Source organism: Taudactylus pleione, unplaced genomic scaffold, assembly GCF_031769625.1.
Source record: "Taudactylus pleione unplaced genomic scaffold, aTauple2 ptg000070l, whole genome shotgun sequence".
In the NCBI taxonomy this organism is placed as follows: Eukaryota; Metazoa; Chordata; class Amphibia; order Anura; family Myobatrachidae; genus Taudactylus; species Taudactylus pleione.
Window position 1 is genome coordinate 11,081,391 of NW_028284472.1, and position 26,353 is coordinate 11,107,743.

General features: G+C 44.2%; 1 protein-coding gene across 1 annotated transcript in view; it reads right to left on the minus strand.

Annotated features, from left to right (window-relative positions):
• Positions 1 to 7,206: 7,206 nt before the first annotated feature.
• The window catches only part of LOC148533771 (opsin-5-like), a 57,088-nt gene continuing 37,941 nt past the window's right edge, over positions 7,207 to 26,353 (minus strand). Inside the window, exon 4 of the mRNA XM_088467355.1 lies at positions 7,207 to 8,124. Coding sequence (XP_088323481.1) covers positions 7,738 to 8,124 — 387 coding nt within the window. The 3' untranslated portion in view covers positions 7,207 to 7,737. The remainder of the gene's footprint in view (positions 8,125 to 26,353) is intronic.

A 26,353-nucleotide genomic window follows, 5' to 3' on the forward strand; every position in this document is an offset into this window, starting at 1 on the left:
GATTTTTTCAAACGATTATCGTTTAACGATAATCGTTCAAAAAATCGTGTGTATGCAGCTTTAACGATTACACACAGAATTTGGACACGAGCATCAGGTGTGATGACTGTATTACTGACAGTGATGGAAAGTCGAGGATTTTAGAAGTATTAGATGTAAATATTAACGTTCTGCTTTGGATAAATTGAGTTTTGAGATGGTGACGAGACATCCAAGCTGAGGTGGCAGATAGGAAGTCAGTAATACGAGTCAGTTAGGAATGAGCAAGCTGGGGAGTAGGGAGCTGAATTTCAGTATTGAATAGTTCTTGGAATATGATAATGCAAACAGCACAGTACAAGCAATATACAGTATAGTGTGCCTACAGACAATCCTCATACCCTGTCAAACTCCTTTGTCTCACTACACCCTGGAAAATAAAATTAATGAAATCAAACTTTTTCCAGCTTTATTTACACATTTCGCCTTAACAACAACTAATAAAAAATAAGGCAACGGTTCTAAAAATGAATAAACAATGAGAAACTAGAATAACAGGGTTGGAAAATGGTCAGTCTCGTGATTTTATACTTTGTAGAGACAACTTTTGCTGCAATTACAGCCATCAGTATGTTTGGATACATGTCTCTATTAGCTTTGAGCACCTAGATTGGGGACTATTGGACATTCGTCCTTGCAGAATTGTTGAAGTTAATCAGATTTTCCGGTGACTGGCGTTGGACTGCTCTCTTCAACTCCATTCACAGACTTTCAGATTTAGCTCAGGGTTCTGACTTGGCCACTCACAGGCATTCATCTTTCTATCCTTAAGCCCCTGTATGTTTAGGGTCGTCGTAGTGCTAGAAGGTGGACCACCTGCCCATCTTCAGCTGTCTAGCAGAGGGCCGCAGGTTTCCCATCTTCCCTTCAATCTTGACCAATTATTCAGACCTTGCTAAAGAGGAACACCTCCACAATGTAATGTTGCCGTCACCAAGCTTTCACAGTATGTATGCTGTGTTCTGCTAGTATCTTCACTGTCTGCTTGTAGGGAGTGTTATTATGTATCTGTATTTACTGCTGAGAACTGCGCACTTCAGGCTATTAACCATAACAGGATTCATTCGGCATACCGGCAGTCAGGATGCCGATGCTTATGTTACCGGTGCCAGAATCCCGCCACTACCATCCTGAGCGCCGGGATGCCGAAGCTAAGTAGCGGCGTTGGGGGGAGCGTTAGGTTTAGGGTGCGGGAAGGGGGAAGTTAGGTTCAGGCACTAGGAGGGGAGGTTAGGGTTAGGTACCAAACAGGGAGGGTTAGCATACCGACCAACCAGTGTTGGTATGTTAACCCTGTTGGGATTCTGACCACTGGCATCCCATAACAACCAATCAGATATTAGCATTGAATTGTAGACATACTAATTATTTATTTATTTATATATTGCTACCATTTTATATAGTGCTTTATAGAGGAAATGTAATAATCATTGCTCCGCTGTATTCCCTATCATGCACACTTGGGTTGCGTTCCCTAGAAGCCAATTAACCAACCAGTAAGTTTATGGAATTTGGGATGCAACTACAGCTCCCAGAGTAAACCCACACAAACATGGGGAGAACATATTAACTCTACAGAAATAGGGTCCGGGATCAGGTCTGAACTCATGGCCACAATACTACGAGGCATCAATGCTGATGAAAACAATTGGTAGAAAGTTAAATCTGAACATTGCATTGCATTGCATTACATTCATTTTCCAAGTTCTAAAATTAGCTTTTTCAGAGTTTGTCTGGAGAGTCACAACTCCATATATTGGGAAAATACAAAAATGTAAAATGGTACAGTCCAGGCCAGAAGTGGCATAAATGTGCGTTTACATTTTTTATGTGACTTACCACTTTCTATATATCCAATACTGAGCATTGCTTCTCTCCTGAATGCAATATGATGTAGGTAAAGAAAAACTAAGACTGCAGTCAGTTAAGCTGTTGTGACATCACTGTCTATGCCCCCTGCATAAAATCTACCAATCCACATTGTGCATTTCTCCCAAGCTGTCACTCTGGCCTGAATTTGAGGAAAGGATAGTGTCGTGATTAAGTTATTGATCACGATATATTAGGCAACATGTAATCATTTACGGATACATTAATAATAATTTTTATTAGTGTTTATAGAACACTGTATATTGTTACCTGTTGTTACCCATTGTTTGTACAAACTGTGTATATGTATGTTTGTTTTGTATAGAGTCTGATCAACTCTTTATATATTTATGTGTTAATTTGTGCTGATTTTCAGCCTATTAAATTTATATTATTTATTTCTCATGGTTTGATATTTTTGGTGTCCCAGCACAGATTAAAAAGCGCAGATTCTTCTTTCGTTTTTCATGTAATCATTTATGTTTATAAAATTTATTTCTTTTAATTACCAGCATAGTGACCTGCAATTGACCCTAGATGTGTAAGGTCCAGCTGCAGGGTTAATTATTTGTCTGAGCTGATGCCATGTGAGGAGGCGTATGGCAGATGTATATATGTATAATGGACTATGTATGTATAGCCCATTAGGATTGTCAGCAAATGATCCAACAGACAGATAATGGTAAAATTATGGTGTAATACATTCCAGGCTTACACTTCTCACCAACAAGAGGTTGGCCTGGGGAGTGTCATTCCACTATACCTGAGTGACAGCATGCTCTAGACAAAGGGCCATAAAACATATTTAGTATCTTAACATGCCAGTGAGCCATCAAAAGGGGGCTGAGTGACAGTCCAAGCAGACATGAAATCTATTTAGAAATCTGATATTGGCAATTGCTCCATCTTCCTGTGTCTCCCCACAAACAGATTCATGTAAGTAAGACTGTTAATTTTTTTCCTTATTGTTTGTAAGAAAATGATTTACCTAAGACTAGCTTTGTATTTCATTCTTAAGCTTTGTGAGACACACCAATTGTTAGCTTCCCTAAGAGCGCGAGCAGATTAGCCTTCCATTGAGTCTGTCCAAGAGAGCGTTTTTTTTAGGAAGGAGGCTGTATAGAGAGAAAATAGATTTGTGAGAGGTTGGGGTGGCTGAGAGACAGCTTGTATTACACCAGGCACATAGAGAATGGTTGTTGAGAGTAGTTCATGAAGTCCCCTTGGCAGTACATTTGGTAATAACTAAAACTGTCACTCTTACACAATTTGTACTGGCCAGGAATGTTTACTTAAATAGACAACTACGGTCTCTCCTGTTGTGTTTGTCAGATGGTGGGAAAACCCGGATATGTAGGGTGCTCCTCTCATATCCTTTACCATCATAGCAGAGCCCTTTGAACAGGTTGCTGTATATATTATGGGGCCCCTAGCCATTTCCAATAACTGCTAGAATACTTACTGACAGTGGTGGACTATGCAACCAGGTATCCAGAAGCTGTGACTCTAATTTCTACACAGTCCGAGGTGGTAAGACGCAGTCTTGCTCCGGAAGAAGACACTAATTTGTACACAGGCCGAGGTGGTAAGACACAGTCTTGCTCCGGAAGGAGACGCTAATTTGTACACAGGCCGAGGTGGTAAGACGCAGTCTTGCTCTGGAAGGAGACGCTAATTTGTACACAGGCTGAGGTGTTATGACGCACTGTTGTGCTAAAGGTAGCGCAGAGTTTGCACACAGGCTAGAGACGTTAAACGCACTGCTGCACTGAAGATAGCACAGAGTTGGCTCACTGGCAGAGATGGTATACTGATTTGCACACAGGCGGAGATGGAATGACGCACTGAAGGTAACACAGGGTAGCACTCCAGCAAAGATGGTCAAACGCACTGGAGTAGACACGGAGGTAATCTCAGGGGGAACCTGGAACGAAGACTCGATTAGCATACACTAGGAATGACAAACGTTGTTCAGGCAACTTCCTGGAGTTCTGGAGCCAGTTATATACCCAGGGATAGCAGTTGATAGGAGCACAGCGTCAGCTGACCAAGATCATGCTACCATTGGTTGGCGATACTGTCACATGAGAGGAACTGTCATGGCGGCGCCCATGACAGGAACTCTGATCCCCAAGACACAAGGCCGACCATGGAAATCCGTAAGCGCCTAAGGCAGAATACTCAGCGCATCACTCAGCGCCGCACCAGACGTCTGACCGCACGGGAAGTCAGGGGAAGCCGGCGCGGAGGTAAGAGAGGGCCGATCGTAGGCTGAACCTACACTGGTTATCTTCCCTAACACATAGAAGCTCAACATCACTGATCAGCACAGAGGGCAGATTTGATTGAATGAATGGTATTGGTTCCAGGTGGCTTTATACAGTACTTAAGATGAGTGGCTCGGTTGTACTCGGTTATGTTCAGACCTCAGAAACGGCATCTTATAGGCTATGCGGCTCTCACGTGTTTTGGACAGCCAATAAGATGAATCCAAACTTATGCTAATTTGACAAAAAGAACTAATTCCAAACCGAACAGCTCGTTTCTACTTTATATTACGCTGGATTAACAACAGGGCGGCTGGAGCGGTCCACACCTTGTTACATCACCAGTGTGGGGGGGCACTGTGACATTTGTGAACTGGGGGCACTACAGTGTGTTCAGCATATTTGCAGTGTTGGGTGTATTTACACATTACACTTATTTAAAACATCGTCAGTATATCGTTTTGACAATTTTATTGGTAGAGGCCCCCACCAAACATTTATCCAGCCCTGGTTTTATAAAATGGTCAGCAGCAAACTCACATTGCCTGTTATCATGTTAGCTTGCTGAGGCTTTGTGCTCAGTATCTGTTTGGTATTCTGTTGGTTTTTTGACCCTGCTCGTTTATAGCCTTCCTTGTCTATCCCTGTCCTGAACACAGATTAGGACCCCTACAATTCTGGCCTGCCACAGGCTACTGTTTTGGATTACACCTGAAATTGTCTTTTTTAATCTATGCTCAATTAGAATTTGTCAGTCCAGGGTTGTTTTAACAGCAGTGTGGGCCCTGGGCAAAGCAATGCACTGGGTCCCCTATCCACCCATTCACTGGAGAAAAAATATAAATGGTCAATAAAATTAGACCCTCCTGCATGGCCATCAGACCTCCCACACATGCAGAGAGATTCTGTCTGACTGGTCTGAAGCCGGCGGATGAAGTGAAACTGGGACTGAGGTGAGTACTCGTCACCGGGGGGGATGGGGTGGGATAGGTTAGATCAGAATTCAGTGCACCGGCGGCCGGCTTATAAAAATATCACAAATTTACCAACTGGCCGCGGCTGCAGGGGGCGGGTTGGCGGGCCCCTACAAGCTTCGGGCTCTTGGGCAACTGCCCAGCAAGCCCATGGAAGAGATGGCCCTGTGTCAGACTGTATGATTCAGGACACTAGTCTTTAGTATATCATTGGTAGTCACCAAAATCCTATACTATTGCAGAGGTCCTGGGGGCAATTGAGTACCCCTGAGCATATATCTGTTACATGGGGGCTACTATAGGTGCAAGACCTGACATTGCTTAAGGTTTATTAAATAATTTAGAGAATAAGAATAGTACAGGTTGAGTCTCCCATATCCAAAATGCTTGGGACCAGGGCTATTTTGGATATCGGAATATTCCGTAATTTGGAATATCTTGGGAATGGGACCCCAATATACACACAGAATGCATTTATGTGTTATATACACCTTATGCACACAGCCTGCAGGTAATTTTATACAATATATTCAATAATTTTGTGGCTCAAGCAAAGTTTGTGTACATACATGAAATTCATTTCTGTTTCATATACACCTTATACACACAGCCTGAAGGTTGTTTTATACAATATTTGTAATAATTTGAGCCTTAGACAAAGTTTGTGTACATTGAACCATCAAAAATCAAAGCTTTCATTATCTCAGTCATGCCAAAATAATTCCGTATTTCGGAATATTCGGTATTTCAGAATATTTGGATATGGGAGACTCAACCTGTATATGAAATATTTGATCCAGCATATTTTATTTATTATAGTGTTTCTGAAGTTATAGTGTGTCTGAAGTTCTCCAAAATAACCGTATACAAATTTTTAGAGTATTTTTACTACATAAACAGTGGTGCGACAGGTTTTTTCCCCCAACATTTTAACATTTATTTATTTGGTGACGGTCTTAAAAAAATAATGTTAAAAAAAATAAGATTTGTGTCTTGGTGAAGTCAAGTCCCATTCTGAAATGTGTACTAAGCCCTGTGCGTTTTAATTTTTCATGTTAAAGTGGACCTGTTACCGACACATGGGGGCAATGCAGAGTTAAAAGCAAGTCGAATATTCAACGTACAGATGTATCTACATCCAGGGTCGGACTGGCCCACAGGGGTGCCTGAGGGCCCATCCCCTTCTTTAGGGATCAGGTTCCAGACTGTGCACTTGAATTATACTGGACAGGACTATTGTGTATTTTCTACAATGCACTGCTGCTTTTAATATTGTACATGATCATGCATTCACTAACAGTATTTACTATATACATGTATATATTTAAAGGGGCCCAGACCCCCTCTGTAGGCTGGCCACACCCCTAAGTATGGGCCCCTATCACTGCATTCCCCCGGTGGGCCCTTCATGCCCCAGTCCGACACTGTCTACATCTACCTTAGTACAATGCAAGGGTACACACACACTACTGGCACTGGCACTACTGTACATGTACTTTTGTGTGTGACAAATCTGGGTGAAAGAGGCAAAAGACAGAGTTCCAATTTGAGCAGCTGCTCCATGCCGAGGCCCAAACTTTGTAAGATGCAACATATAGTAAAAAGTATAATTTGCTACCTGTGGCGGAGCAACTAAGTCACGCCAAGCAAAAACGCTAGGTGAATTTAGACACATCTGTAATTCCTCCCACATTGGGGCGTATGAAAATAAATGCATGTATTCACCGATATGCAGAGTTATACATATCGCTGTAGCCGGAACACCCCTATTCGTAGCCATCATCATCCTCAGTACTCACTTGCACTAGCCCTATGCTAGGTGCAGTAGATCTGTCTGCATAGCCCGCAGGCCGATCAACATGCCCTGACTGAATTTAGCCACCATGATAATGCCCCATTCACCAACTCATTTTGTTGCGGCTGAGTTGCATATGACAAAACATTGCTCATAGTTGGGTCGGCTCAGCACCAGAGCATGTGCGGGGCAAAAACTTGCAAGATAGGTCCCCAACAGCAATTTACATTCAACTGGGCCACAGCCCCAGTGAGAGCAAAGGACGTTTCCACCACCATGGGAGGTGAGAATCTTGTCTGAGGGAATGCTCTCCTTAAGGAGGCAGAAAACCGGTTCTCAATTTGCCTACTGGCCCCCAACATGCGTGAACCTACCTCCCTTTAGTCACAGACCGCTCTGCAATCATGGTTGCAGAAAGAGCTCCTGCAACACTTCTTGGAAACACTGTAGTGTTGTGACTGTGTACGCACTCCTGTTACTAGCCACAGTGATGAGGGTAGGTGTGGTGACAGGCAGGAAGTGCGGTCTGGGGTGTCAGTATTAGCACCTATGGCTGGAAGCTGCCATTTGTGGGTAGTACACGGTATCTTTACGAACTATCATCTGTGGGGTTCCTGACCAGCTAGCCTATGAACCCACACGGAGCCAGTGACATCACCGAGTCACAAAGTGAATTGACAGATGTCCATGAAACCAATGAGGTACTAGTGATTTAGTAGGCCCCATTGTAATTCAGATTGGTCCAACCAACAAAATGGCTGCCTCCACTCTGTGTGTAGGTGACAGGTCTACTTTAACTCTCCCTTGGAGTAAGCAGAGATCTTTGTACCACAGTCGAGCTGGACTGTCCATTATTGATTCTAAGAGCTGAAGAAACCTGTATGTTGTCTCTAGCCACCCAGATAACGGACACTTCCGGATTCGCTGCTGTGTTTTTGGACTGCGATAAATGTATTCTCCACCCACAGCAGCACTTTAGCTGTTTAACCTTCTGGCGGAACATTTTGCTGAAGATGTAGTAGATGATGGGGTTGAAGGCGGTGGAGGACTTGGCGAAGAGGCAGGGAAGCAGCGAGACAGTTGGTGGGATGCTTGCACTGGAGTGGAATATAGACCAGAAGCTGACAACGGCATAAGGCGTCCAGGAGACCAGGAAGCCGAAGCTCACAAGAATAGCCATCTAAAGGACAAAAACAAAAACAAAACACAATTTTACACAGTTGACTTATATAAAAAAAATCATAAGACATAAACTGTAAACAACAGTGTTTAATACTAAACTGCATATGGCAGCAACAGGGGTTTTTTTTTGTTAATCTGTACTGTAAAATCATGGGTGTGCATTATGGATTTGTTTTACTTATTACAGAACCATAAACTGTGTTTATCTATGAAGCCTATTTCCTGAATATGGCCAGCACCTCTGACAGCAATGCAGGCTACAGGATATGTACTCCGAGGCGGTGTGTCAGTGACTTAAATGGGGAAAGAATTTATTACCAAATAAAGACCAAGGGGTCTATGTACTAATCCTTGGAGAGAAAATAAGGTAGACAGAGAAAAAGTACCAACCAATCAGCTCCTAACTGTCACTTTACAGGCTGTGTTTGAAAAATGAAAAGGAACTGATTGGTTGGTACTTCCACTTACTCTCTCTCCAAGGCTTAGTACAAAGACCCCCAAATATGATTTTCAATAAATACATTTTTGGGGTTTTTTTTGTGAAAATTAAGAGATATAGGGGCCTATTCATCATAACTAAAAATTTGATGGAGGTAATTAGGTTTAGAACTCGCATGGAGTTCTACCTAATTACCGGAGGAATTTATCATTCCTTCTCCCTAAAAGTATCTATTCCGAAAAGCTGTCATTTTGGCAATGACAGCTTTTCGGGAAATAGATAGTTTTCCCTGCCTGCTCTAACTTACCGCAGTTGTAATCAGTGCTGCGCATGCGCCGTTACATCTGTAAAAGCAGCGCATGCGCAGCAGTGCCTAGAGCTGCGGTAATTGTGTGTGTCCCCCAACCCCCCCTTTCCCCTCTGCTCACCTCTCTCTCCCCCACTTACCTGGCCGATGCAGCCACTTCCGGCTCTGGCTGCTGCTCTGACACTGTGTTCTCCTGGCAGAACACAGTAAAGTTTGGAAGAAAAAAAAAACGTTTTTTTTTCTAAACTTTACTGTCTTCTGTCGGGAGAACACAGTGTCAGAGCAGCAGCCAGAGCCATAGGAAGCACCAGGGAGCAACGGAGCGAGACGAAGATGACCTGCCCACGCTGACAGCAGGTAAGTGAAACCCGCTATATGCCACCTGACAGTGGCGTATAGAAACACCATCAAATTCTGAAAATACATAATTTTCGGAATTCGATGAATAGCCTAATTTCCATATCCGCATACTAATGTACTAATGTTTGGGAGTGTGGAAATTAACACAGGTGGACTTAACCAGGAGATATCAGTGATATCTCCTGTGTTAAGTGTGTTCATGGATACTTAAATAACAGTAATTAAGGAAAATGTCCTTAAAAACTTAAATTTAGTGTTGATGAATAGGCCCCAAAAACATGTAATTGGAAGGAAATTGTGGCAAGAAACAATTATTTTTTTTTTTAATGTTTAACCATTCAACTTGCATTACATTTATGGTAATACGTGACAGGAATTTAAATATGTTTATTCAGTGGAAATACTTCCAGTTATATTTTCATGAAATGCAATATAAATTGTTATTTATGCACTTGAGGCCGCAATATAAAAACTCTTTTGCTGTCGCCTTTTTGGGCTGCGTTAAAAATATTTTAAACTGCGTTTCAAGTTCCTATACACTCATAACAGTAACAGTTACATAACATAAAGAATGATTCAGACTGACAAATTAACAGTAATGGAACATATGGCGGTGACCTACACCCACACAGGAGGAGAGAGATTGAAATGTGGTCTATAATAAAAGCCTTCTTCATATAGCACATAAGTATTGTATTAAGATTGGACTACTGTAACCTTTCTCCACTACAAGCGGTCCTCAATGCTGCTGCTTGGCTCATCTTCGTCTCCAGACGTTCTACATCTGCTTCCCCTCTCCTTCAAGCCCTACACTGGCTCCCCTTCCCCTTCAGATGCCAATTCAAGGTTCTTGCACTCAGGGCCGCCATCAGGGGGGGGGGCACTGTGGGGACTACAGTCTTGGGCCCGGGCACTCCAACAGAGAAGGGGGGCCAGGCCAACTCCAACCAACCGCCTGCCGCTACTGCCAATGCAATCTAAAGGGGCCTACTGTCCTACGCCCCCAACCCGCCTCTGCTGCTGTTTCAGCAGCCGATGCTTGGATCTGTGAACTGGGAACGCTGGCCTCTGAAGCACGAACGCTTCAGAAGCCAGCGTCCCAGTGATGCCCTGCGTGGGTGACGTCATGATGTCACCCGCGACGTGAGGAGCGAGCCTGCCCTGCGCACCATCAGATTGACTCAGAGGCAGAGGCGGTGCGGCAGCAGGAGCGTGGTGAGGTAAGTACTGGGCTGGGGGCCTGCTTATGGGGCGAAACCACAGGGGGCACTACTTTAGTCAGCACTGCATAAGGGGCACTATTTTAGGGGGTACTGCATAAGGGGCACTACTTTAGGTGGCACTGTATAAGGGGCATTACTTGAGTGGGCACTGCATAAGGGGCACTACTTTAGTGGGCACTGCATAAGGGGTACTACTTTAGGGGCACTGCATAAGGGGCACTACTTTAGGGGGCACTGCATAAGGGGTACTACTATATGGGGCACTACTTTAGGGGGCGCTGCATACAACCGGCAGCAGCAAACCAGGCACATATGCTGCATGTGCAGTTGCATATCGATATACAGGGCCATAAGGAGTGGTTTGCGGCCGCACAGGGCTGGATCGCCTGGGGGTGGTACTAGCCGTACCCGCCACTCACTGCAGTCCGCTCCCTCTTCCGGCTTACAGTCTCTGTACTGTATGGGGGGGGGCCCTGCCTATTTTGTCTGTCCCGGGCCCCACAATTTCTGATGGCAGCCCTGCTTGCACTCGCCTACAAAGCCCTCATCAAATTGTCTCCCACATATATTTCTGACCTCATCTCCCTTCACACTCCCGCCCATCCACTTCGCTCAACAAATGCATGCCACCTCTCTTGCCAATTGATTACTCCCACTCCTGCCTCCAAGATTTTGCCCGTGCTGCTCTCTCCCTCTCCCTATCAGACTCTCCACCTCTCTAACTTCAAATCTTCAAACGGGTTCTCAAGACCCACTACTTCATCAAGGCCTTCCAGCTCTCATCTTAACCAACATAATACTCTCTCCTCCCTATCTTCCCCTTCTGTGTCACGCCTGTCTGTCTGCCCCTCCCCTTAGAATGTAAGCTCTCATGTGCTTCTCTTTACATTTTCTTCTACTCCTTACTCCCCCATAAGGGAACCTAACACGTGACTGCCAACTCCCTGCTGCATATTGTGAGTGTTTTAATCGCTATTGCAGCAATGTATATAAACCATGTCCTTGTCCTGCACTGTAATGTACTGTAAGTTACTTGTTTATTGTTCACTTATTATTTTATGTACTCTGTAAGATGCTGCGGAACCATTGTGGCGCCATATAAATAAAGGATAATAATAATAATTGTATATAATGTGGGTTTAATAGAAACTGTTGATCTAACATGTTATGTATCAGAGGATGTCTCCCTTTCACACTATTGGGGCACATCAGACCCTAACATGTTATGTATCAGAGGATGTCTCCCTTTCACACTATTGGGGCACATCAGACCCTAACATGTTATGTATCAGAGGATGTCTCCCTGTCACACTATTGGGGCACATCAGACCCTAACATGTTATGTATCAGAGGATGTCTCCCTTTCACACTATTGGGGCACATCAGACCCTAACTTGTTATGTATCAGAGGATGTCTCCCTGTCACACTATTGGGGCACATCAGACCCTAACATGTTATGTATCAGAGGATGTATCCCTTTCACACTATTGGGGCACATCAGACCCTAACATGTTATGTATCAGAGGATGTCTCCCTTTCACACTATTGGGGTACATCAGACCCTAACATGTTATGTATCAGAGGATGTCTCCCTTTCACACTATTGGGGCACATCAGACCCTAACATGTTATGTATCAGAGGATGTCTCCCTTTCACATTATTGGGGCACATCAGACCCTAACATGTTATGTATCAGAGGATGTCTCCCTTTCACACTATTGGGGCACATCAGACCCTAACATGTTATGTATCAGAGGATGTCTCCCTTTCACACTATTGGGGCACATCAGACCCTAACATGTTATGTATCAGAGGATGTCTCCCTTTCACGCTATTGGGGCACATCAGACCCTAACATGTTATGTATCAGAGGATGTCTCCCTTTCACACTATTGGGGCACATCAGACCCTAGCCTGTTATATGTTTTATTCATTCTCAGTAATCTCTTTAATTCTACTGTAAACTCTTGTAATTCCCAAACTTTATATAACTCACTCCCCTCTGGTATTTTTATCTCATTAAATGTTTGGGTGTAAATTTCTCGCGTGATCTGAGTCATCTGAGGGACTAGAATTTGTCTCCATGTCTGAGACGTATTAAGCGGGGGGTTGTAATGAAGTAGAGACATCTCACTATCTCCTAGACAGCTCGCACTTGATGTATTTAAATATATTAATTTTGACTGCCAGATTTAGACATCAGATAATTCCCTTATTAAACAAATGGCAATCCATTATTACTAATTACACTTGGGTGGGAAAGAAACTAAGGTTAAAATATACTGTAATAACATTGAAGAGGTGAATTACAGGTGACTAATGTCTTACTTTATCATGCTTCTCACAATAATCAGTGATCATATTGGGTATTACAAAGGCTCTAATCACTCATAGCATGACGCGTTTCACTGTACTGAGCACACTTGTCTTTAACAACTCAAACAACATTTCTACTTTATGGTCCCTTCTGACATAATTGTAACCCACTGTTCTCCCCATATTAGATGGTAAACTGATTAGAAAGAGGGTGATGGCTGAAGTCTTCCTAGCTGGTCAGTTTTTCAAGTTGTATTATTATGCGCCTTCCAGGGGCTGAAGAAGAGATTTGGGGGTATATTTACTAAGCATCAGTTTGGGGTTTTCCAACGTTTTTGCAATACGCGGTTAACTAAGTCAAAACACACGGGGAAAAATTACGCTTTATAATAGAATTGACCATCGGCTCGCAATTCATGGTTTTAATATTGTGACACACTGTTTACTAAGCATCAGCTTTAGAAACTGACGTAAAGACACAGACAAACCTGCTCAAATTAAATAGTTGTGACAGGTGAGGTGGCTTCAAAAGTTTGTTTTTTGAGCTATCTGATTAACCAGGAAAGGAATAACCATACACCTATAATGAAGGCAATTATAATACCTGTATATTGCAAAATAAGACAGAAACCATTACAATAATAATTTTCTTATGAGGGAAATGCTATTTCATTGGAACATTACTAGTGGAACATTTTTCTTTTTAATTTTATTAAGAGAAGAATATTTTTATTACTTATATTAATGGGACAATATTACATTAATATTAATTTGTGTTTAAAAAAAATGCTTTTAATGATGGAGGAAGCATTATACATTTTACCATTTATATAGCCATGAAATAAAGGCTTCCCCATCATTAAACTACATTTACAATTACTAAGTACGTACTTAATATTGCCCTTTTAATATAAATAATAAAAATATTGCTCTCTTAATACAATTAAACAATCATTTTTCCACTCATTTATTTATAAAATTGTTTTTCTCTCCTAAGAGAATGATCAATGTCCCAGGTTCTGACTTCTTTTGTGATGTAGAATAAATGACTTTATTATAAGCACATGGTTATTCCTCTCTTTCTGATTGGCTACATAGATGCATTTGTTTTACTGCGGTCAGTTTGGTCAAAATCCCATTATAAAAACCTGATATAAATATACCCCTTCTGATCTTGCAAGGAGACAGTTTTGGGAATACTTCAAATTTGGCACTTTCCAATTAACTATGCCCAAAGTAAAAAGTGGGCATGATTCACAGGTGGGCGCTGAGGTGTTCGCAGCTGCGAAATTTTGCAGAGTCCCAGTGGCAGTAATATACAAATGCTAGTTTCAGCCATCCTCCTCTGAATCAGGCCCAATGTCACTAGAAAACTAATTTTTTTTCTTTATATACACAGATCACTGTTGATAACTCGACAATCCACCCTACCCCATAAGCTCACTGCCTAGGTGTCATCCTTGGCTCCGAACTGTCCTCTGTTCCCCACATTCAATTCTGTCTCAAAATCATGTTACATACATTTAAAACACATCTAAAATTAAACCATATCTTACACAAGACACTGCAAAGACTCTAATCCATGCACTCATTATTTCCTGCATTGACTATTGCAATAGTCTCCTTACTGGTCTTTCCAAAAACAGGCTCTCACCACTACAATCCATTATGAATGCAGCTGCGAGGCTGATCTTGCTCGCCAAACGTTCTTCGTCTGCTGCTCCGCACTGTCAGTACATCCATTGGTTACCGGTTTTCTACCGTATTCAATACAAAATACTTTTACTTACACATAAGGCTATTAACAAACCACACATAACATACATCTCTTCACTCATCTCAAAATATCTCCCAACCTGACCAACGGTCAGCACAAGATCTGCGTCTCTCATCCCCATGTATTACTTGCTCCTATTCACGGTTACAGGACATTTTTCGGGCTGCACCCACTCTCTGGAATACCCTCCCACACACAATAAGACTTTCCTCTAGTCTCCAATCCTTCAAGTGTTCCCTGAAAACTCACCTCTTCAGACAAGTTTATCAGATTCCAGAAACACCCACATAATTTTCATGGCTTCCCAATCTAAATGCATCCACCCTTACAGTCCATACATATTCTTTCTTTCACATCTTCCTGACCTTTGGCCAACATTCCTGTGTGACTGGTTCATACAGCCCACCAAGAAACTCTGCAATCTGGCTGGACCAAAATGCAATATATAGCACCTATCAGAGGCGTCTTAAGAGAGGAGGGGGCCCATGTGCATCAGCCATCCGGGGGCCCCTCCTCTCTCCCTGGCGGCCGACCATGTCACTGCAGCACTAGAGTGTGCCCAGAGTCTACTGAGCATGTGCAGGTCACCTGGAACATGTTGTTGTTCTTTTAGGCTCATTCATTATTATGTTTGTTTTTTATATATCAGTAACAGCCAAACATTCATTGCTTAATCATTTACATTTTTTTTTGTATCACATTGATCTATTCTATATATGGAAAAGCCATGTCTGATGCAGTATATTATTGACATGTTCTACTTATGTGACTTTCCTGTGTGACTGGATCATACAGCCCACCACAAACCTCTGCAATCTGGCAGGACCAATATACAACAGGTAGCACCTATCCTTGTGTATCAACACCTACTCCACCATAGAGTGTAAACTTTTGCGAGCAGGGCCTTCTTACCTCTCTCTGTCTGCTATTACCCAGTTTTGTTCTATTGACGTTTCCATTTGTGAAACAACGGAATGTTGCGCTATATAAGAAACTGTTAATAAATAAAATATGTGGACTCATTTTGAGCTGTACATATGTTTTGATGTGAGTATACCCTTTTGCTATCTCAAATAAACTCATATTGTTGGTTAAAAAAAAAAAAAAAAAAAAAAAAAAGGACAGGCACATACAGGATACTGATCTCCATGGTATCTCAGATAGCTGTAACCCAGTCTGAATGGGATCAGATGTAAAGCTTGTGAAAACATCCCCTGAGGCTTATATGAATTACTGTCATGCATCTTGTGAGTGCGTGCCACCCCCAGGGAGTAACTGTGTATGTTTGCAAATCCTCAACATGTAAAGATTATTATTTGGGTGTTCCAGGAAAAAACTCAAGCCCTGAACATTTTGCACCTGGCTTGGAGCATAAGAGCTTCAGTGATGTCTTTGATTCTGAACTATAACAACAGTACAGTAGTGACAGACAAGCTATGGGGTTCCGGCCTTAGTGGATAGTTTGATTGATGCTGTATGAATTGGGGTTAATCTTCTGGCTGCACTCCATATATTAATAATTAACCCCTTTGCTGCTGAGGGGTTTCTCCTGTGCTGAGCCCTTTTTTTGACATTTGTGCTCGTCACATTTTAACCTCGCTATCACTGATTTTTTATATATGTAGCACCAACCAAATGCTATATTTATTTTTTTTAGAATACCTTGCTTTTTAGCCACATCTAACTAGCCGCATATCATGTAACCAAAACGGTCACATAAGTGTTATTTTCCCTAGAAAATGCAAATTAACTAAAAGCAAATTTGTATAAATGTTTACATTGTGCGTCTGCGTTTGCCAATACCCCTGCAACAGACTTGCCTACACTCCCGATTTGGTTGGGAGCCCCCCGAATATCGGGTGCCGCTCCCGACCCCACGGAGAGGCAGGTAAGCCTCCTGGCTGCCGCCTGACCACCCGCCCCCCCCCCCCCCGGCTAGTACAAGAAACCCCCTCAGCGGGGGGCCCGATGGTGCAATTTGCGCTGAATCGCATCATTGTGGCTCCGCCCCCTGCTTCAAAATGCCAATATTTCCGGCATTGTGAAGAGGGGGCGGAGCCCCAATGATGCAATCGTGTGGCTCCGCCCCAAAAAACGAGTCATTGCCCTGCCGCGCCCCCCACTGTGCGCAGACATTCAGCTCCCTCCCGGAAGGAGGGAGCTGAATGTCAGCAAGTATGCCCTGCAATACTCCCGTGACACGAACCATCTCTGTGTATTCACATAATCACCTCCCAGTCACTGCCCAGTAACACACAATACATTTTCTGATAGCGCGCATCTCAATTGCAACTGCAACTCTGGGCCTGATTCAGAGCCGGACGCTATTTGCCCGTTTTGACCGTTTGGCACGTCTGCGTTCGGATCACCACTCCCCGTTTTCAAGCACCTTCCCCTGTTACCACCCACAAACGCCTCATTCTGTCACTCAAATTAGCAGGCACTCGCTATTTTGCGAGCGCTCGATTTCTGACCGCACTGACTGGTTGGCGCATGCGCATTACAACCCATACAGTTGTAGCAGTTGTGCGAACATCGCTCGGAGCGAACGAGCATCCGCTTACGAGCGGCTCTGAATCAGGCCCTCTGTGCGCACGGACTGTGGATGCCTGCGCAGTGCAACTTAGACATATGCGCAGTAGAGAAAAATCTCTCAACTGCATCCGACATGGACATTAAATCCGACTCAGAATCAGGCCCTGCACGCCATACAATTTATACGCTGTAGAAGCCCATCTATCTATTGGTGATGACACATAATAAGGGAGCAATTTTGTTTTGCTAACCAATTCTTAAATAGAGAAAGTGGGGTTTCTTCATAATGGATTCTCTGGGGCTGAGCAGGGAGCAAAGCAAAATAAGCCAGTAACTTTGTACCTGGACTATGCTACAATGCAAGGGGTGCAAATACATTATTTCTTATTGCATGCATGGTAAATACTGGGTACTTTTGCATGCAGCCCATTTTTCCTGACATATGCACAGGCGCGGTAGACTCTATAGGGTAAATTTTCTAAAGTGAGAGTTTTCAGAAGTGGAGATGTCTCCCATAGTTTTAGTTTTGGTTTTGGATCTGTATTTAAAAAAAATAATAATAATTTAAAAGAAAACAGCTAAAATGATGTCATTTTGACCTGTTAGCATGCAATCCAAAACCTGAGTTCCGTTTTTAAATCCGAGTTCCGAACTGCTGGAAGCTCCGAACCCAAAGTGATTCCGAACTCGGACTCTGGCCTGATTCAGACCCGGTCGCGATGTTTGCCCACTGAGCATGCGCACGACGGGCATTCCGTCGCTCCGGGGCTCGCACCAAAGGGGGCGAGCTGTCGATGGTGATTGACAGCTCGCCCCGTTTGGGAGGCGTGGCCGAGGGGTGGCTTCACAAACGGAGGCGTTCCCAAGCGAACACCTACCGTTTGTGGGCGGCCCCACTGACATCACCAGTGATGTCAGTGGGAGAGCTTCCGGCTCTATTAGAGCCAGAAGCTCTCTGGGGCTTGTGGCCACGAGACCCTACCACAAGGGTCTCGTCGCAAGCCCAATGGTCGCGATGGTCTTGACCATCGCGACCATCATCCTGGCCGCTCGCTATAGATGTGGGTGGTCACCCACAGCTATGTGAGGGGCCAGGAGGCCCCACAAAAAAAAAAGAAAAAAACGCCCAGATTCAGAGCGAGCGCTCTTTCAGAGCATCCGTCTCTGAATCAGGGCCTCTGTTCGACTCGGAACCCCTAAATTCAGTTGTCGTCGGTTCTCTGAGAACCGGACCCGCACATCTCTAGGTTAAGCTGACAGAATATAGGTTTTAGGCTCTCACAGTACTTGTATAATTTATAGATCTTTCCATCTATCTACACACACACACAGACACCCCTACACAGACACAGACACACCTTGCGAAGCCGGATAATTGGCTGAGACAGAATCTGTTAAAATTAAAATCTGCACGATGCCATTTTGCGAATGGCCGCTCAGCGCCATTTTAGCGAATCTCACACATAAATACATACGGCGATGCTATTATTTAGCATCGTGCGATGCCCACGCAATAGAACAATGTTAAAGTCCTCATTATATAAATACATACATTTACTAAAACATATATGACCAACCCTGCAAAACACGTACCACGGTGTACTTCACAAACACGTAGTCGCACAACTCTAATTAGCGTCTTTTCTTAATACCCAATACTTACACACTTACATAAAAAGGTTCCCTAGCAATTAAGGTTTATATTCAAGGTTTTATTCATTATTAAGTAATAAAGCGACTATATTTGAGATATCATGTTTAGTTCATGATAAGCAGACCGTGTTTGGTGCTATTCTAAACTACTGTTTATTTGCAGACTTCCGGTTCCATCGGGGGGGGGGGGGGGGGAATCGCAACATGTGTCTGGGAATTATGGATCATAGAGAGATAGGTATTAAAATGTACTCTGCAATGCAGCCAGTTTAGACTTGTTATTCAGCGGGAAAATGGACACAAAGAGCTGTTGGAGGCTGGACTGTGATGTTACAAACTGACCTATGAACTGTACTATAACAGAAGAACCAGGAAGAAGAACCAATGGAATTATGCCAACTTGTTCTATTGTATTACCTATCTCTGTAAGGGTACACATACGGATGCTCTATTTCCAGTAGTTAGTCTGCTTGTTCTTTCTTCTGACAGGGGCTTCACCTTTGATGCCGTAAATCTGGATCCAGAGCGACTACGTATGTATCGACTGTACCTTGTGATTGTATAATTTGTTTGCGCTAATTGTATTTAGATCACAGCGTGTAACTATCTGTTTTTTGGTGAATAATATCTTTTTGTGCTTTGGAAACACAATCAAAGTCTGAAGAGTAATTATTTCTTGTGCGACTTACAACGCTAAATAGCGATATTTTAGAGTGTATAGATAGGTAGGAATCGATAACCTACACACCTACACACACAGACACACACACACAGTAACATTATCGCCGTTTGCAGGATCTGCCTACTGGCGTATAATAATAATATCCCAGCAATTTGATAGAAAAGGTCCTTTACGAGCACATCTGCTTAGATTATCCCTACAGTTGGTGCACAGTATCTATGCTGCCTGCCTGAGGCTGCTGTGACAGATCTTAAGCAATAGGAAGTAGCTTTTAATGTCTCTTTTCACAGAAGTAGTGTATTAGCTGGGAGAAAAAAAACCAATGTACCTTCTACCTCTCATTTGCTGACAAGCATCATAGAACTTCAACAGAATTACGCCGTTGGTGTTATTAAATGTTGATTTTTTTCACTGGTATTTACGGAAGAAATGTCAGGCATTTTCCAATAGAAGATACCCTGGAGTGAGAATGTACGGCTGGAGCTGCATCGCTGGACCTCCACCACATTTTGCTGTGATACTGCCAGCAATGTTCCTCCCCAGGTGATATCGCCCACTCTTATAACTAATTATCTTTTTCAATTGTCAGTTGGATATGAGATCTGGAGAGAGTGTCAGCTGTCCTGAGCTGCATTATACCATATGCCAATCTTGTATCCCTCTTCATGCAAAATACACTGCATGCAACACTAATAGCTCCATAATTAAGTCTTCTGGTTGTTCAACTCTTCAACACTTGTTGCACCATTTCCCTTCCCAAACCACCATTGCAATGCTTATGTTTAGAGTCACATTAATGGCAGGCATTTTAGGAACCTCTATGCAATACAGAAAGCATTCTAGAGGACTATTTACAATAAAGACAGCCTCTCAGTGACATATACAATGCAGTGAGCATTCCATAGACCGCCATACATTACAGAGATAACCACAGTAGCTACTGGTCAATACAGAGAACTGTCCAGAACTGATACATATGCAGTGAGCAGCTTACTGACTGATGTATGATGCAAAAAGCACTATTGTGACAGTCATCTATTACAGAGAGCATCTTAGTACATACAATACAGAGAACATTCTAGTGACTGACATATAATTGTTACGGTCTCCTAGGACTCACCGTGTAAGATCCCTAGGGGTAAATTTACTAAAGTGAGAGTTTTTAGAAGTGAGTTTTAAAAGTGATGTTGCCCATAGCAACCAATCAGATTCTACTTAACATTTAACTAGCACCTTCTGGAAGGTAATAGCTAGAATCTGATTGGTTGCTATGGGCAACATCACTTTTAAAACTCACTTCTAAAAACTCTCACTTTAGTAAATTTACCACCTAGAATCACTCAGACTAGGTCTTCTGTCAATAACAGCCACCTGCTGTTCCCTTAGAACTAGAAACATTCAACGGTACTTAGGTGGCCACCTGGACTTGAACTCAAGATTGTAGAGGCTTACATGGTTATCCTAGGGCCACAAGATGTTATGTGACTGTAGAACTACGGGATAAGGTGAGGAGTTCAAGGAGGAGTTGACATGATGGGGCTTTGAGAACCGATGGAAACTCAGGTTGGGTAGCAGCCTAGAGGGCTGAGGTACGGCCTTGGGAGCTGAGGTGCGGCTTAAGTGTCTATGGGTACTCAGGCTGGGATGTGGCCTTGAGGGCCAAGGTGCAGTTTTGAGAGCCGGGATGCAGTTGGATTGCCGAAGGATGTGCCAGCAGAGATACGGCCTTGAGGACCAGGGTGCGCCTTAGAGAGCCGAAAGAGTTTCCGGCAAATATGCGACCTTGAGGACCAGGGTGTGGCTTTGAGAGCTGATAGAGGTTCCTACAAAGATGCTGCCTTGAGGGCCGAGGTGCAGCTCCGAGAGCCGAGATATAAATGCTGAGGTGCATCCTTGAGGACCAAGGTGCGGCTCGTGAGCCGATGTGCGACTTCAGAGTCGGGATATAAACTTTGAGGGTGCAGCATTGAAGGCCGAGGTAAACACCGGTATAATGGGTATACAATCGGGAAGCCGGCTGCCTTAATACCGGCAGCCGGCTTCCCGACTGTCATATCCCGGCGAGGGATGAAATGCCGGGCATCTAGATGTAGATGCCTGACATTTCCCGACACCAGGAGACAGGTGCCCGGCATCCCGATCGAAGGGATGCCGGGCACCGCGAGCGGACAGCCCCAGGGGGGGGAGGGTTAGGTTTAGGGCACCCGGGGGGACATAGGGTTAGGCACCCCCCCCCCGGGAGGGTTAGGCTAGGGGGAGGGAGGGTTAGGGTTAGGCACCCCCGGGGGGGACTTAGGGTTAGGCACCCCCCGGGGTTAGGGTTAGGCACTTACAGGGGGGATTAGGGTTAGGCACTTGGGGGGGAGGTTAGGGTTAGGTACCCCTAAGGAGATTTAGGGTTAGGTTAGGTTAGTAGAAACTTACCTTAGGACGATCGGGATTTCCAGCGCTGTCGGGCTTCCGCTGCCTGGAACTCTGCATCTGTCGGCCAGGCGCTGCCGGGAATCGAACCACCTGCCATGCGGCCAGCGGTATTTCATACCGATTCCGTATTATGTTAGCATTTCAAGGATGTCAACATTATGCATATCAACAGTTGGCATGTCAACGATGTGATTTGCTATGAAGTTATCATCAAACCTAACCCTAACTGCATCCTTTCCCGAACCCCAATCAAACCATAACCGTGACCCTAAATCAGTTGTCGACTTTATGACTTCACACCTTTAAAATACCCATCCAAACCCCATCCTAGAGGTGCTTACTTCAACAAGCCTCCATGTATTTATTAGAGATGTGCGCTCTCCCGCATTTTGGTTGTTCTTTTGGATCTGGATTCATCTTCATGTTTTGGTTTTGCAAAACCACTTTCAAGTGTTTTGAATCTGGGTTTAAAAAAATAAAAAATAAAAACAGCTAAAATCATGTACTTTTTCAATCAAAACCCGGAATTCGGATTTAGAATTTGAATTCCGAACTGCGTGAAGATCAGAACTGCGACTTGGATCTGTCTGCATCCATGAAATTTGGGTGGATTCAGATTTCTGGAGAACCGAACTGCACTTCTCTATTATTTATGTGATTTGGTTGTTCTGTGATAAGTATTGTAATTATGAATGTTTTTCAGCATTCACCCATTCATCCAAAATTTCTACTGTGTATTTCAGCAAGTGACCCTTGGATCGGTCCCTGAGGCAACCAACATATCGCTACATGTCCACACAACCAATGATAATGTGATTAACATGGAAAATGAAATTTATCTTCACATGGTAAAATAGAATCCCGCATATTAGAAGGATAATTACAACAGTGAGAATGTTACAGCATTTCTGCATCTTTATCATGAATAACTGTGGTCTGAATGATGAAATGCCTGCAGTATTCATAAGACACTGCCAAACGTACACACGATTGAAGGTTAGCAGTTGATGTGTTCCTCGTGAATAGGCAGCCTTGTGATCAATCCAGAAAACTCATTCATACGTAAACAGATAGGAATAACAAAGGCGTCCTTTAAATACAATTTACAAGTGGATGGGAAAAGTGAGGTTTCTCTCCACAGATATTATAAAAAAAGTTAAAGGTCAATACTACAGGCAATATCTTGACACAATTTTTGTGCTATCGTGCATACTGTACTTGCCCGGGAAAGACTCCACAGCGCGGGACAAACATTTTACTGATAGGAATTTGCAGGCACGTAAGTGTGTTTCTTGCTGAATGGTGGACCAGGAGCAGTTACAGTAAGGGGTATATTTACTAAAGTGTGTGTTCTTAAAAGTGGAGATGTTGCCCATAGCAACCAATCAGATTCTACTTAACATTTATGTAGCACCTTCTAGAATAGCTAGAATCTGATTGGTTGCTATGGGAAACATCCCCACTTCTAAAAACCCGCACTTTAGTAAATATACCCCTATGTGTCTTGTATTGAACAAGTGGCATCAGTAGGGGGGCACAGGGGGTGTCACCATCCAAGGGAGTGACATTAAAATGCCGTCTCCTCGTCAGTGATCGGGAGCTCCACTATAGGTATGCAGTCAGGAAGAAGACGGTCGAAATGCCGACCGCTGACTTCCCGACTGTGCAATCTCGGCAAGGGTCTAATGATAGGCATCGAAATCCTGATGCCTATCATTATCCTTACACCGGGAGCCCGATGCCCAGCATACCGAATGAAGGTAAGCCAGGCGGCGGGCACGGACAGCCGCAGGGGGTGGGGGGGTGAGGATAGGGTTCGGCACCCCCTCGGGAGACTTAGGTTTAGGCTGCGGGCACGGGGGGTTTAGGTTTAGGCACTTACAGGGAGGGTTATGGTTAGGCACCCCTAAGGGAGGGTTAGGGGGGGGAGAGACAGTTATACTTACCTTTTTTACCTGTCGGGATCTTCACTACTGCCAGTCTTCTGGCGTCGGGATTTAGGACATAGTTCCGGCAGTCATTCATACTGATCCCGCACTATGATGTTATTGTACAATGCCAGGCTCCTGGTCACTAAGGATGAGCTGACAGTGTGGGGAGAGTCTCTGGGGGCAGCCTGGCATGTCCAGGAGTGCTGGGCACAGCCCCAGAGGGATGAATGCAGCAGTGCGTCATGAGACCACACCCCTATCAGTAAGGCCGTGCCCCCTTTTTTGGTGTGGACGCCATAGACGCGCGCAGGACTCTGGCACATTGAGTGACACCGACCCCAGTGGCGCCACTGTATTGAACAAATGCAAACAATAGGCTTTGCTCTGTGTGATGAGCTTGTTCATGTAGCTTGGGGCCCCTGTAAAACCTGAGCCCGTCCACCGCAGTGTGCCTACACTGTAATTTGCCTTTACATCGGCAAGCTCCTCCTGGTACAAGTTTGGCTCTTCTGCCAATGCTGCCATCTTGCTCTGTAATCCCAATTAATTTTGGAGGAAATCTATGCAAGTGAAGTCTCATGGCAACGCCATGCTGCTTAATGTACGTTATTGGCACTAAAATGGAAATCTCAGTAGGTATTTAGGGCCTGATTCACTAACGTATGCGACTGATTATGCACGCAATCGGCCATTTGTTACGACCTGTGCATGCATCGCAGTGTGCGAACTAGCTATTGCGATTGGGACTGCACAGACCCATCGCAGAGCGATTGACAGGAAGTGCCGTTTGTGGGTGGTGACGGGGGTGTGGTCGGGTGAACGCAGGTGTGCCAGTGCGTTTCAACACCATAGCAGGGGCGTGCATAAATTATCCACTGCGATGCCCTACGCAGTCTGAGGTCTCATAGCGTGCGTGGTTGTTAAACAATTTATGAGTAAGGTCAGGGCTTTTGCAAGTGTGCGTGAGGCTGCGATGGTACTCCATGTTACCGATGGTTTCGCAGTCATGCTAAACATTACGGATGTGTGATAAATAAAGTGGGCGTCCTTGTGTAGTGCTGCGAGGGAATAGCGATTGCAATGAATTAGCATACTATCGCAGTTGGACTGCGTGCATAATCGCTATTGCGTACACAGTTGCGTACGGTAGTGAATCAGGCCCTAGGTCATAAATATTGAAGAATGATCTCTCTTGCGAGCAGGGCCCTCTACCCTCTTGTCAGTGGCGTAAATTCATCCCAGACGCCCAGAGGCAAGTTTTAATTTGGTGCCCCCCTAAAAAAAAGGGAAAATATATATTTTGCATATCTATCTATCTATTTTACATATGCACAAAATCACTAATATAAAATAGCTTTAAGCGGGGTGGCTATATTATGGGCAATGGAGTAGGTGCCCCTTCAGTGCTGGCACCCGACGGCAGGCGCCTCCATTGTCTCCCATAGTTCTGCCCCTGCCTCTTGTGCTTCTCCTTACTTTATGTTCATCTACTTCTTACTCACCACTAGGACACCTAACACTTGGTGCCTATGCTTTGTTGCTTAATTGGGTGTTATGGCCACCTATGTATCAAATCAATGTATATTATTCATGTCCTTGTCCCTCATTGTATTGTATTTTACTGTAAGTCACTTTTTGGTTATGTACCTTGAAAGGCGCTGCGGAACACTTGTGGCGCCATATAAATAAACGATAATAATAAATGCAGAGAGAAGGTTGCAGACCCTACAGCCATGTTAATTGTGCCCCTGTGTGTGTATATCTACAACTAACTATAATAATATACTAATAATTAGGGGTGAGCGGGTTCGGATTTCTGAAATCCGAACCCCCCCGAGCCCCCCCGATCCGAGTCCGATCCGAGTCAGGCTCGACTTTTCCCGCCTGACTCGGATCTGAAATCGAGGCAAAACGTCATCATCCCGCCTTCCGAGTCTCGCGGGTTTTGGATCCTATATAAGGTACCCGCGTCGGCGCCATTTTCTCACTCGGCTGTGGACAGTGAAGAGGGAGGGTGGGAGTTAGGGCTGTGTAGTGTAGTGTAGTGTAGTGCTGCTGTTGTCCACTACTTCAAAGTCCATAGGGGCTGGCTGTGTTGTGCTGTGCTGCTGTTGTTAATAGGGGCTGTGTCCACTACTTCAAAGTCCATAGGGGCTGGCTGGACTGTGTTGTGCAGTCAGTTCTCCATAGGGGCTGTGTCCACTCCAAAGTCCTGTGCAGTGTCCCAGTCCTAAAGGAGTGCTGTAGTGTTGTCCAGGGGGTGCTCTGTCCATCAGGGGTGCTCCCCCCAAGTGCTAAAAAAATAATATATTTTCTGTGTTTGTGAATTGTGTGCGCAGTAGCCGCACGTGCATCAACAAAGTAGTGCCAAGCGTGCGCCTGTGTCATAAGTAAAGGGCCGGCTGGCTTGACCGTTAAAGGGTGCTATAACCCCCGAAAGTACACTCCAGTCCAAACCAAAAAAAAAATAATTTTCTGTGTTTGTGAATTGTGTGCGCAGTAGCCGCACGTGCATCAACAAAGTAGTGCCAAGCGTGCGCCTGTGTCATAAGTAAAGGGCCGGCTGGCTTGACCGTTA